General features: G+C 42.7%; 1 protein-coding gene across 1 annotated transcript; it reads left to right on the top strand.

Annotated features, from left to right (window-relative positions):
- The first annotated feature begins 1,754 nt into the window (after positions 1 to 1,754).
- CLRN2 (clarin 2) lies at positions 1,755 to 8,303 on the top strand. Its single transcript, XM_045019204.1, has 3 exons — positions 1,755 to 2,111; positions 6,130 to 6,309; positions 6,800 to 8,303. The coding sequence occupies exons 1-3, from the start codon at positions 1,859 to 1,861 to the stop codon at positions 7,063 to 7,065; spliced, it is 699 nt and encodes a 232-aa protein (XP_044875139.1). The 5' UTR covers positions 1,755 to 1,858; the 3' UTR covers positions 7,066 to 8,303.
- The last annotated feature ends 3,247 nt before the right edge of the window (positions 8,304 to 11,550 follow it).

Genomic DNA, 11,550 nt, shown 5'->3' with positions numbered 1-11,550 from the left:
AATTTCTTAAACGTCTGCATTTTAGTTAAAAATAAACAGGTCTAGTCTACCAAGCAACACGTTAATGCCCCAATACTGCCAATCCAAGGAAAAGCCAGGGTGCAAAAGGTGCTGGAAATTCAGTAGGAGACACTCAGGGCAGGCCTACACTATGGGGGAAAATCGATATAAGATACGCAACTTCAGCTACGTGAATATCTGATATCGAATTACTTACCATCCTCACGGCGCGGGATCGACATCCGCGGCTCCCTACGTCGACTCCGCCACCGCCATTCGCGTTGGTGGAGTTACGGAGTCGACATGAGCGCGTTTGGGGATCGATATATCGCGTCTAGATGAGACGCGATATATCGATCCCCGAGAAATCAATTGCTACCCGCCGATACGGCGGGTAGTGAAGACATACCCTCAGTACTAAGCCAGTGCCCATGCAGCATGTTTGAGAGCAATCCCAGGGGCCCACCATCACACTGCATGTAAAAATAAAGGCCTCTTGGTCAAACTCCAACTCAAACATTACATCCTACTTACATTGCTAGCACATATTCAATGAACCTATATCCCTATATGTTAATTTACCAAGAAAATGCAGCTACCTCTGATGACAGCAGCTATTAAGCAGAACACTACATAATAAAGGGCAGGAAATGTTTGTTCCTTTTAATAAATTTGTCCGGTGATCTTATTCTCTGATGCTGGGCTCGGGGTAAGAATATGTACATATAGATTAGATAAAAGAATATTAAGTAACCAACTGAATCTGCAGGTGAAATTTAGGTCCACTGTAATCAACTGAGTTGGAATGTATCCAGGACTCCAGGGTTACCCTCCTTACTTTTGCAAATAGTGCTATGTGGGACCTTCACTGACAATAAATGATCAAGACTTTGGTTTTATATTTTACCCAAAAGACAGCACTACCTTTGACAGCACTAGTACCCCTCCACAACTTGTTTAGGCACTAGTCAGTGGAGTATTATGTTACTTACTTTACAGGGATGCTGGGAGGATTGATTGATTAATGATTGTAAAGAGCTTTGAGGTCTGTAAGTAAAAGTGCCTATAGACGTGCAAACCTTTTTTTTTCTCAGTGCTATCTCATAGTACTTCTGGCATCTACAGTTGTGACTGTTTCTGCACATGTTTACATTGTGCCTTTCTAAGCTACAACAAATTGCTTTGCATCCTATTTTATGTAGAAGATTAATCTAATAAGTCTTGGCATCCTGAAACATCATTTATACACTTCAGTTAACAGGCTTGGCGAATAGAGGGTCATCATTTTGTTGCTTACAAACAGTTCTGGTGGCTGTGACAGTAGTGACATTTAGAAAAAGGGGGACCGCAGCAAGCACCAAGGGAAAGACATTTGATACAGCTTCGGCGTCAGCAGAATTCTGTTGCCAATTTTTTTTTCCACGCTACGTCCCTTTCACACAATTTGTTTAACTTTTCTTTATAATCCATACAACTGAATTGTGCATCTAAATTTTTCCCATGTGATCATTGTCAAGAAATTGGTGTCATTTGAGTATTTAAAACAGGGAACAATTAAACCCTCTGATGAAACATTAGTCGTGCAATAGATATAGGATTACTTTCTGCAGAAACAAGCACCACTGCACTACAGTGTAATGAAGTTCTTCGCAACCATTTCAGGATGTTGTTGTAGCAAATCTACACTTTGGTCTTGCTTTTTAACCGTGCCTCTGGTTTTAAAATACAATGAGATTTAAAGAGGGTGTGTGGAATAACTGGCATCTTACTACCTGTGGATTTCTGAGCAGCAGCAAAATGTGAAACTCACCTAATTACTGCAGAGAGGCCTTGGAGATGATTTCTTGAAACTACTAGGATGCCCAACTGCTTTAAAAAGACCTCATTTGCCTTGACTGCTGCATTGAGTTTTGTGTCTTTTCTCTTGATTGTCATTGCTATGGGGACCCAAAAGTGGATGACTGGCAAAATCCTTTGTAAAACAGGAGCTGATTTGGTCAACGCCACAGATCCAGAGCTAGTCAAGTTCATTGGAGATATTTACTACGGACTCTTTCGGGGGGGCAAAATACGACAGTGTGGTTTAGGTGGGCGGCGTTCCAAATTCACAAGTAAGTAAAGTTTTGATTGAATATATAAATAAATTCTAAGAGCATTGTAAGTCCTTTTGTTTGTAGTACCTGTAGAATAGGAATAGTTATTAAACTCATATCTATGGCTCATTTTCCTTGTGGCTTTAGGGTTCTGAAATATGAGTGAGAATTTTAAAAAACAAACATTTAGTTATGTTCTTTGGTACAACCTTGTATCACTGCATAAGTAGAGAAGAAAAATATTCCTTAATTATTATGGGATAAACTGAGAGTTTCCTTTAAATTCTGTGCTAGGGCCTGTGTATCTCTGTGCCACCCTAGAAGGAGTTCTGGGATGCAGAGACATCCCTCCGAGTCAGGATTCTCTTAGAGCTCCTATTTTACAAGTGGGGGGTGGGAAGGGAAAGTATATTGTGTTGGTCAACTATCCTTCCCTTGTGTCCAGCTGATTCCAAAGGCTGTAACATAGAGGGAGGAGCCATGGCTCTGTCTGCTCCTTGACTCTCTCTTCTTCCACCATGACCAGCTGTTTGAGGGTGGGAAGGGAATATTGGCATACACCCCCTGCTCACTCACTGCCAATGCCTGAGCTCAATATCTGGGTAGATCCTGCTCAGGGGAATGGAGGAAGGGGCAGCTTTATGTCCCCTTAGTCTCCGGCTCAATCATGTAGGGCTAATTCAATCCTTAATAAATACAGACTTTCTTATCAGTTGCTATGCAACCTGAAGGGAAGTGCTATAATTACACTGTGACTACTGGAATGCATGGATATTATGCCAAAAGGGTCTGATCCTACAGTGCTTATGCAAGCCGAACTCCAGTTGAAATCGGTGGTACTTTTCCTTGCTAGGACTGCCACCAGATGGCAGAGTTCTGTAAATGAATACGGTATCGAGATTTCCTTTTTTTTAAAATGTAGAATATGAGATTTTTAGTTAGATGCTGTAGACTAACACCTGGCCTCCCCTCGAGAGATTGCCTATGCTGGGTGTGGCAACCGGGCAGGCACACAGATCCATTTTGCCAGTGCATAGCATACACAGGTAGAACACCTCAGGAGGCCCTAGAGGACCACACTTAATAAGGACCCTTCTTTCCATTGCTTTAGAAACCAGGGCTGCCCAGAGGATTCAGTGGGCCTGGGGTCTTTGGCGGTGGGGGGCCCTCGCCGCTAAATTGCTGCCGAAGACTCGGCACTTTGGCGGCAGGTCCCGGGGCGGAAGGACCCCCCGCCGCCGAATTGCCACCGAAGACCCGGAGCGGAAGAAGCTCCGGGGGCCCAGGCCCTGTGAGAGTTTTCCGGGCCCCCCAGAGCGAGTGAAGGACCCCACTCCAGGGGCCCCGAAAAACTCTAGTGGGGGCCCCGAAAAACTCTCGTGGGGGCCCCTGCAGGGCCTGGGGCAAATTGCCCCACTTGACCCCCCTCTGGGCGGCCCTGTTAGAAACAAGTTACTGAGCAGACCCCCAAACCCAGTGGCCTCAGAGAACTGTGTGATGGGTTATCTGCCCCCAGCCCTTGAGGAGGACGCACAGGAGCTCTCGTCAGCCTCTTTCCCTCCTCCACGTACAAATCTGCAGGCTTAGGCAAATTTTGCCCTGTATGTTTTGTCCTTATGCCTCCTCCCCTAATAAACTGCTTCATATTAGTGTTCCCAGTATCACACCGACAGTGTGTGCCACAGAAGGCCCTACCATGATAATTATTCTCCAATAACACAGGATACTAGTTTGTCTCCACACTGCTCAGGTATCCTCCTACCTCCCCCACTCTCCTTCCCTCTGCTGGTCCTGTTCTTCCGCAGGCTCCAGCTTATAGCAAAGCCTGTCAGTGTGGTGATTACTTTTTTAGTTTTTTTAACCCAATTAACAACCCAAAAATTAAATAATGGAATCATAAACTTTAAAAATACACATGCTTGAAGAGCACTGAGTTTTTCAGAGTAATCCAGTCGACTTGGGTGTATGGAGGCATGGACGCCTCAGAGAAGTGGAAGAGTTGCAAGGGATCCTGCATGTGTTACTTCACATAGAGCCACATAAAACCTAAGGCCAGCCCAGACTGAGATGCTCTGCAAACTTTATATAAAATCTAACTAAAACTTGGCCAGTGGCCCAGCAAAGCTAGCTGTTACCTAAACTACAACTGAGCCAAACATAGAAAAGAAGAAGGTGAAAGGGGGAGGCTAAAATGGTCAGTGATATACTGACCCAAATAAAAAGGCCTTAGACATGCCTGAAAAACAGTCATAGAAGGATTCTGCTGAACAGCTTCTTGATTCTGTAGATGGGGTCCCTAAACAGAGAATGGTGGTTCCCTTTTCTTGTTCAGAGTCAACCTGAAAAAGGAGACTGAGAAAACTCATCTCACTGCAGATACATTGGAGGGAACACAGAGGAAACCATGGGCCTAGATTATTAAGAGCTTTTTATAGGTTGGACCTGTGGACATGAACTGGCAGGGCAAGGAGCCAGAAAAGGAATTGGGGTTGAGGGAGGGACTGGGAACAAGTGGATGTGGGGAAGACTGAGATTAGATGAGATGTCGAGGGAGACTGGGACTGGCTAGGCAAAGAGACTGAGAACCAGTGGGGCCTGGGTAAGGAGGGGAAGGGGAAAGATTTATCTGCTGAGCAACCAGGGAGCAGAGGGAGAACTGGTATTGATTAGGGAAAGGAACTGGAACAAGGACACAGAGACTGGATGGAGAAAGATTTGGACTACAAACAAGTGGGGATAGGGTCTATGGTGGGAGGGGGGCAGTGACTGCATGCCAGGTGGGGATGATCGATCGCATGAGGAGCTGGGAGTGGCAGGGAACTGGGATTAGCTGGGCAAGGAGTTGGGGGAGGGGGGCCTGAGAAGGGGAGTTTGGAGGGGTGGGATTAAGACTTGATGGGCAGGGAGACTGGGTGAGAAGCCTGAGAAATAGTGAATGGGACTGGCTAAAATGAGACTGAGATGATGAGCCGGGTAGGGAAAAGAAGGGACCGGACTGGGACAGGTTGGAGGGAACAGGGTAGCAGGGGTTATGCTTGAGGGGAATGGGCAGAACTGTCCGGACCCATGGGAGCATGGAATGAGGCAGGGGTCCTGTGGAAAAAATAGTATGTGACTCTGTAATTAAAGGCTGTATTATAATGCATACAGACATGGGGAACAGGCAGCCTTAACTGTGACATTTCCTAACTTTTGCATACTGGACTTTGCAACTTTAATAATGTTCTTTTTTTTAAATTTTAATTTGTTTTTGTGGTGGTATCAAGACAGAAGTAACTTGTTCATTAGCACTATCTATTGTGACTGCAGTATCATATCTAGCCTGCCTAAGGCAGCCTGGCCTGTAGTGAAGTCTCCTAGGCTTACAGCCTGATTCAGCAAGGCACCTAATCACATTTAGTTGTTGTATAAGTTCAATACGGATACATAACTATTAGAAATGAGCTCATGGCACCGGGTTTCTGTCTACATTTGGAACTAGGTGTATGATTCCCAGCTCACATAGGCATAGTTGCCCTAGCTCCAATCAAGCTAGCATGCTAAAAATAATAATGTAGCTGAAGTAGCATGGGGATCAGTGAGCAGTCACATAGGCTAGCTGCCTTGTGTACAAACACACCTGGGCCACAAGGGTGCATAATCTGGGTGGGTAGCCCGTGCTGCTGCTCGCCACTGTCCATGTCACAGCAGCTACGCCACTGTTTTTAGCACACTAGCTCAGTGACCGCTAGTGTGAATATGTCTACTCGAATTGGGAAATCACACTCCCAGCTCATAGCATAGACATATTCTGTATCTGAATTTCCCCAAAATTCAGGGAGGTACAGGGTCAAAATTCTGCTCCTCTGATGTAGTGAGCAGATAAATTCATCCCTTATAAACTAACACACCTGTATCTACCCAGATTGATTCCGCCCGTAAATAATGCCTTGTTAATTTGAATGAAAAGCAGTTTATAGCATCAGTATAATGTGTATCCTGTAATTTTCACAGGAAGATTTATACACTGAATAACTGAATATTTGTTTCTTGCCAGTCTTCCCTCATCTGGTGAAAAAGCTGAATGCAGGCCTTCATGTGATGATTTTAATCTTCCTTTGTGCGGCCATTTCCTTTGCTCTGGTCAGTTTTGGATTCTGCATTCTCAATGCAATAAAAGTTCCATACCGAGCTATTAAAGGTCCAGCAGGTATTTGCCTATGGAATTTACTTGCAGGTAATATAATTTTAAATTAATTTTTACTACCAACCACATTTGAATAAAACGGTAAAAGTAAATGTGTACAAAAATGAAAACATCTTCTCCTTGCCATATCTGTATTTCTCCTTGGCTTAATATACTTGTGTGCAAAAATAGTTAGCACTAAATTCCCTTGTATTAGAATAAAACTATTAGAAGGCATTTCAGCCTTCAGCATATTGTAGATTGTTTTGTATGAACAGGGAATTCACATGTATAGCCTCAATATCACATACAAGAGAACTTTAATAGAAACATAACATTGGTGCAATGCTTGGTCACCTAACTAATAAAGGCCCCAGTTCAGGAAAGCACTTAGGTACATCCTTAAATCCATTCTTAATCTGGACAGCATTTAATTATGTGTTTAACTTTAAGCATGTGCTTAAATCATGTTTTTGTGAATCACAACCAAAATGTCTGACTTGTTTTGAAAATGATTAAGTATTTTTTCATTCTGTTGCAGGAGGCTTTACAGCACTGGCAGTCGCTAGCTTTATAGCTGCTGTTAAACTTCATCGCCTAACAGAAAGAATTGCCAATTTCCAGGAAAATGTCTTTCAGTTTGTAATTTTGGAAGAACAGTATGAAAGCTCCATTTGGCTTTGTGTGGCTAGTGCTACATCTCATGTAGTAAATTTGTTGCTAATAGCCATAAGTGGGGTTCGTTTCCCTGAATTCAAGACTAAAACAGAAGAGGCGACTGTTACAGCAGAAGATATCATGTACTGATAACCTTCACCTACATAAAACTAGTTCTACAAAGTGAACTCTCATGATAAGAACAGCTCCTTGGTTCTCCAGTTTTTTAACTGGATGGAGATTGTTGCTGTCATGGAAAGTAAAACTGCACTTGCAGAAATATACAGTATTTTTGAGGCCAGTTGTCAGTACCAGCAATTAATATTCACTGCATGGAAGACAAACTATAGAAACCTCATGATTGAAAAACTAACTAATATGAACAACAATAAAGTTATTTTCTAGAATATTTTTCATCTTAAATATTTTACATATTTGAGTTAAAGTATGTTTTCACCAAAACCAAAAAGTGAACTATAGGTAAGGAAGAGAATACATAAATCACAATACTTCGGTCTTTAATTTACTTGAATGTATTTTTATTTCAAAGCAGGAAGAACAGACACAGGATTTAAGGTTTTATCCAGAGTTGCAAGCTATTTCCTCAGAATTCTCTAGAAAATCTGTGAGGGCCAAGTACACCTTGTTTATTGATATGCTACAGAACTGGCAAAGTAAACTCCATTACCTGGAAGACTGAAATGTAAGGGAAAGCACCAAGAACTTGTGGAAAGATTTAGAAACTTAGAAACAAATATCAAAAGCTAGACTCTAGAGGAGTGGAAAGAAAAAGAATATGGAATATTATAATAAGAATATTCTTAGGGAAGAATAATAGCATCTAAGAAAAGTGAAGAGCTGGAAAGTGAAGAGCTCTCTAGCCAATGATGGGCAAAATGTTTGTACACAGACTCTAAATAATATTAGGATTGTTATGATAACTTGAAGATTCATATTCTGACAGACTTATGGTCCTCGGGCCTCTGCCAATTCTTGTTTTTATCTGAAATTAAGTACAAAATGTTGTCTGATGAAACAGTATTAAAATGGAAAAATGTTATACTAAAATGGTTAGATGTGTGGAAAATTTTGTTTGTGTGAAATACCAGCACTACCACAAGCATTTAATCAACTGAGTCACAACTGATGTGTGTTCCCACCTCACCATCACCTCCCAAAACAATTCTGGCTGGTTCTGAATCTTGGGCATATAGTTCTGCTTTACTACATAATTGCAGACCCCCCTAGTGTTGCTGTAGTTAAGACTGAATTTAAGCACAAACTTATCTGCAAAACTTCTTGAGTTTAACTAGCATAGTGAAACAAACTAGATTCCTAAACTATTTATAGATGACAATTACAGAAAATTGGATGTAAAGAATTTATTTGAATTCATGAAAAACTCTTTTGGTAAAGCTACCATCCCAAATTAATTCTTAAAACACATTTTATTTGTAGTCATCTGATCCAGGGCGGCTCCAGGCCCCAGCACGCCAAGCGCGTGCTTGGGGCGGCATGTCACAGGGGGCGCTCTGCCAGTCGCCAGGAGGGCGGCAGGCAGACAGCCTTCGGCGGCATGCCTGCGGAGGGTCCGCTGGTCCCGCGGCTTCAGTGGAGCCGTGGGACCAGCCGACCCTCCGCAGGCACGCCTGCAGGAGGTCCACCGGAGCCGCGGGACCGGCGACCGGCAGAGCGCCCCCCGCGGCATGCCGCCGTGCTTGGGGCGGCGAAATGTCTAGAGCCACCCCTGCATCTGATTAATGGAAAACTGCTATATTTTGTAAATTGCAAATATAAATCTTTATTTTAGTCAAAGCCGCTATCAAAAGAGGTATGAAAATCTTTTAGAAGAAAGATCTGAATAGTTCTTATACCGCTGCAGGATATTTTAAGAAAATCCTTCATTTTTATATGAAAATCCCTCTACACTGAAAAAATAATTTTAAAAGCCAAGGTCAAACTTGGGTACTTACATTTAGGTAAAATTCTGTATCTGATTCCAGACAGAGCAGCTGGAAACTGGAAACTCATTCCATAAGCATTCAAAAAATTCACCCATAAAGATTATAAAATAGCAGGGTAAGGAAAGCAGCGGGAATTTTTGATGCTTTTGGAGCGCTATTATCATCAGCTTTGCATGAGTGAGAACCTAGAGTCAATAAAGGAGATGTTTCCTAACCTATAAGCTATAACAGCCAATTTTGTCTTGTATTTGTTTTACATTTGCTTTGTTGACTTTCCTTCCCTGAGTCCAGAGGCCGGGGTCGACAGCCTTTCAGAAGTGGTGTGCCGAGTCTTCATTTATTTACTCTCTAATTTAAGGTTTCGCGTGCCAGTAATACATTTTAACGTTTTTAGAAGGTCTCTCTCTATAAGTCTATATTATATGACTAAACTATTGTTGTATGTAAAGTAAATAAGGTTTTTAAAATGTTTAAGAAGCTTCATTTAAAATTAAGTTAAAATGCAGAGCCCCCCCAGACCGGTGGCCAGGACCCAGGCAGTGTGAATGCCATTGAAAATCAGCTTGTGTGCCACAAGTTGCTTACCCCTGGTCCAGACTATGGTGAGGAGGCAATATTAGGAGCGGGACTGCAGAAATCCAAGCACAATGTGAATATGACTTATATCTTAGCAGCCCACTCTTGTCTATCAGTGCCCCCTGGAAGAACTCATCATTGGTGTTCCCACCTCACCATCACCTCCCAAAACAATTCTGGCTGGTTCTGAATCTTGGGCATATAGTTCTGCTTTACTACATAATTGCAGACCCCCCTAGTGTTGCTGTAGTTAAGACTGAATTTAAGCACAAACTTATCTGCAAAACTTCTTTCCAGGTTGAATCTTGGTACACAGCACAAGGCCTTACAATGCAGCACTTATTTATTTTTAGTCAAAGAATTTAGTGTAAAATGAAATATTTGTCAAATTGCGATGCTGTTCTGTGAACATGTAACTTAAAAGCAGCTTTAATACAGAAACAATAAAATCATGGCAAGTAATTTATCCATAACTACCTATAATTGCCTTAAGGAACTGAAAAAGGAAGGGCACTTAGAGATATTGAATTTTGAGAAATAGCTATAAAAGTGTACGGGAGCTACTTTTCATGAGGATTTTTACCACTTATTCCAACACATTTTAAAAACTGCTGACATAGTGCATGGTCCTGAAAACCCTTACTCACATGAGTAATCTACATTAGGACTACACGCCTGAGTAAGGATTACTGATCAGAGTGAACGTTCGTTGGACTAGGCTCACAAATTGATCAGTATTCTTGCCAGCAAGTTAAAGAAGTATGGGCTGGATGAATGGACGGTAAGGTGGATAGAAAACTGGCTAGATGGTCTGGCTCAACGGGTAGTGATCAATGGTTCCATGTCTAGTTGGCAGCCGGTATCAAGTGGGGTGCCCCAAGGGTCGGTGCTGGGGCCGGTTTTGTTCAATATCTTCATTAACGATCTGGAGGATGGTGTGGACTGCACCCTTATCAAGTTTGCAGATGACACTAAACTGGGAGGAGTGGTTGATACGCTGGAGGGTAGGGATAAGATACAGAGGGACCTAGACAAATTAGAGGATTGGGCAAAAAGAAATATGATGAGGTTCAACAAGGACAAGTGCAGAGTCCTGCACTTAGGATGGAAGAATCCCATGCACTGCTACAGACTAGGGACCGAATGGCTGGGCAGCAGTTCTGCAGAAAAGGACCTAGGGGTTACGGTGGATGAAAAGCTGAATATGAGTCAACAGTGTGCCCTTGTTGCCAAGAAGGCTAATGGCATTTTGGGTTGTGTAAGTAGGGGCATTTCCAGCAGATCGAGGGATGTGATCATTCCCCTCTATTCAGCACTGGTGAGGCCTCATCTGGAGTACTGTGTCCAGTTTTGGGCCCCACACTACAAGAAGGATGTGGATAAATTGGAGAGAGTCCAGCGGAGGGCAACAAAAATGATTAGGGGGCTGGAACACATGACTTATGAGGAGAGGCTGAGGGAACTGGGATTGTTTAGCCTGCAGAAGAGAAGAATGAGGGGGGATTTGATAGCTGCTTTCAACTACCTGAAAGGGGGTTCCAAAGAGGATGGATCTAGACTGTTCTCAGTGGTAGAAGATGACAGAACAAGGAGTAATGGTCTCAAGTTGCAGAGGGGGAGGTTTAGATTGGATATTAGGAAAAACTTTTTCACTAGTAGGGTGGTGAAGAACTGGAATGGGTTACCTAGGGAGGTGGTGGAATCTCCTTCCTTAGAGGTTTTTAAGGTCAGGCTTGACAAAGCCCTGGCTGGGATGATTTAGTTGGGTTTGGTCCTGCTTTGAGCAGGGGGTTGGACTAGATGACCTCCTGAGGTCCCTTCCAACTCTGAGATTCTATGATTCTATGGTTCTAAAGGTACCATTAGGAGCCATTGTGTAAATACGACTAGAGAAGATGGCTCAGAAGATTGGTATAACAACCTTTTACTTCTTTGTCACCAGTTCAAATTCAGCCAACATCACACACATAAAAATTGATGCAATCATAGTCCAAAATGATATAGCTTACAATAGTTCATGGCTATCACTCTAGAAGACTGTAGTACTGTTTGCACAGTGTGTAGTGTGATCAACTATCATTATCATCTGATGACT

The sequence above is a fragment of the Mauremys mutica genome, chromosome 5 (assembly GCF_020497125.1).
Source record: "Mauremys mutica isolate MM-2020 ecotype Southern chromosome 5, ASM2049712v1, whole genome shotgun sequence".
NCBI classification, from domain to species: domain Eukaryota; kingdom Metazoa; phylum Chordata; order Testudines; family Geoemydidae; genus Mauremys; species Mauremys mutica.
This window is presented reverse-complemented; position numbering and strand designations above follow the sequence as displayed.

Bases quoted from the DNA above. Each gene is read 5' to 3' on its own strand.
- CLRN2 (XM_045019204.1), top strand. From the start codon at position 1,859: ATGCCCAACTGCTTTAAAAAGACCTCATTTGCCTTGACTGCTGCATTG. The intron at 2,112-6,129 runs GTAAGTAAAGTT...GTTTCTTGCCAG, and splicing joins GCGGCGTTCCAAATTCACAA to TCTTCCCTCATCTGGTGAAA. The intron at 6,310-6,799 runs GTAATATAATTT...ATTCTGTTGCAG, and splicing joins CCTATGGAATTTACTTGCAG to GAGGCTTTACAGCACTGGCA.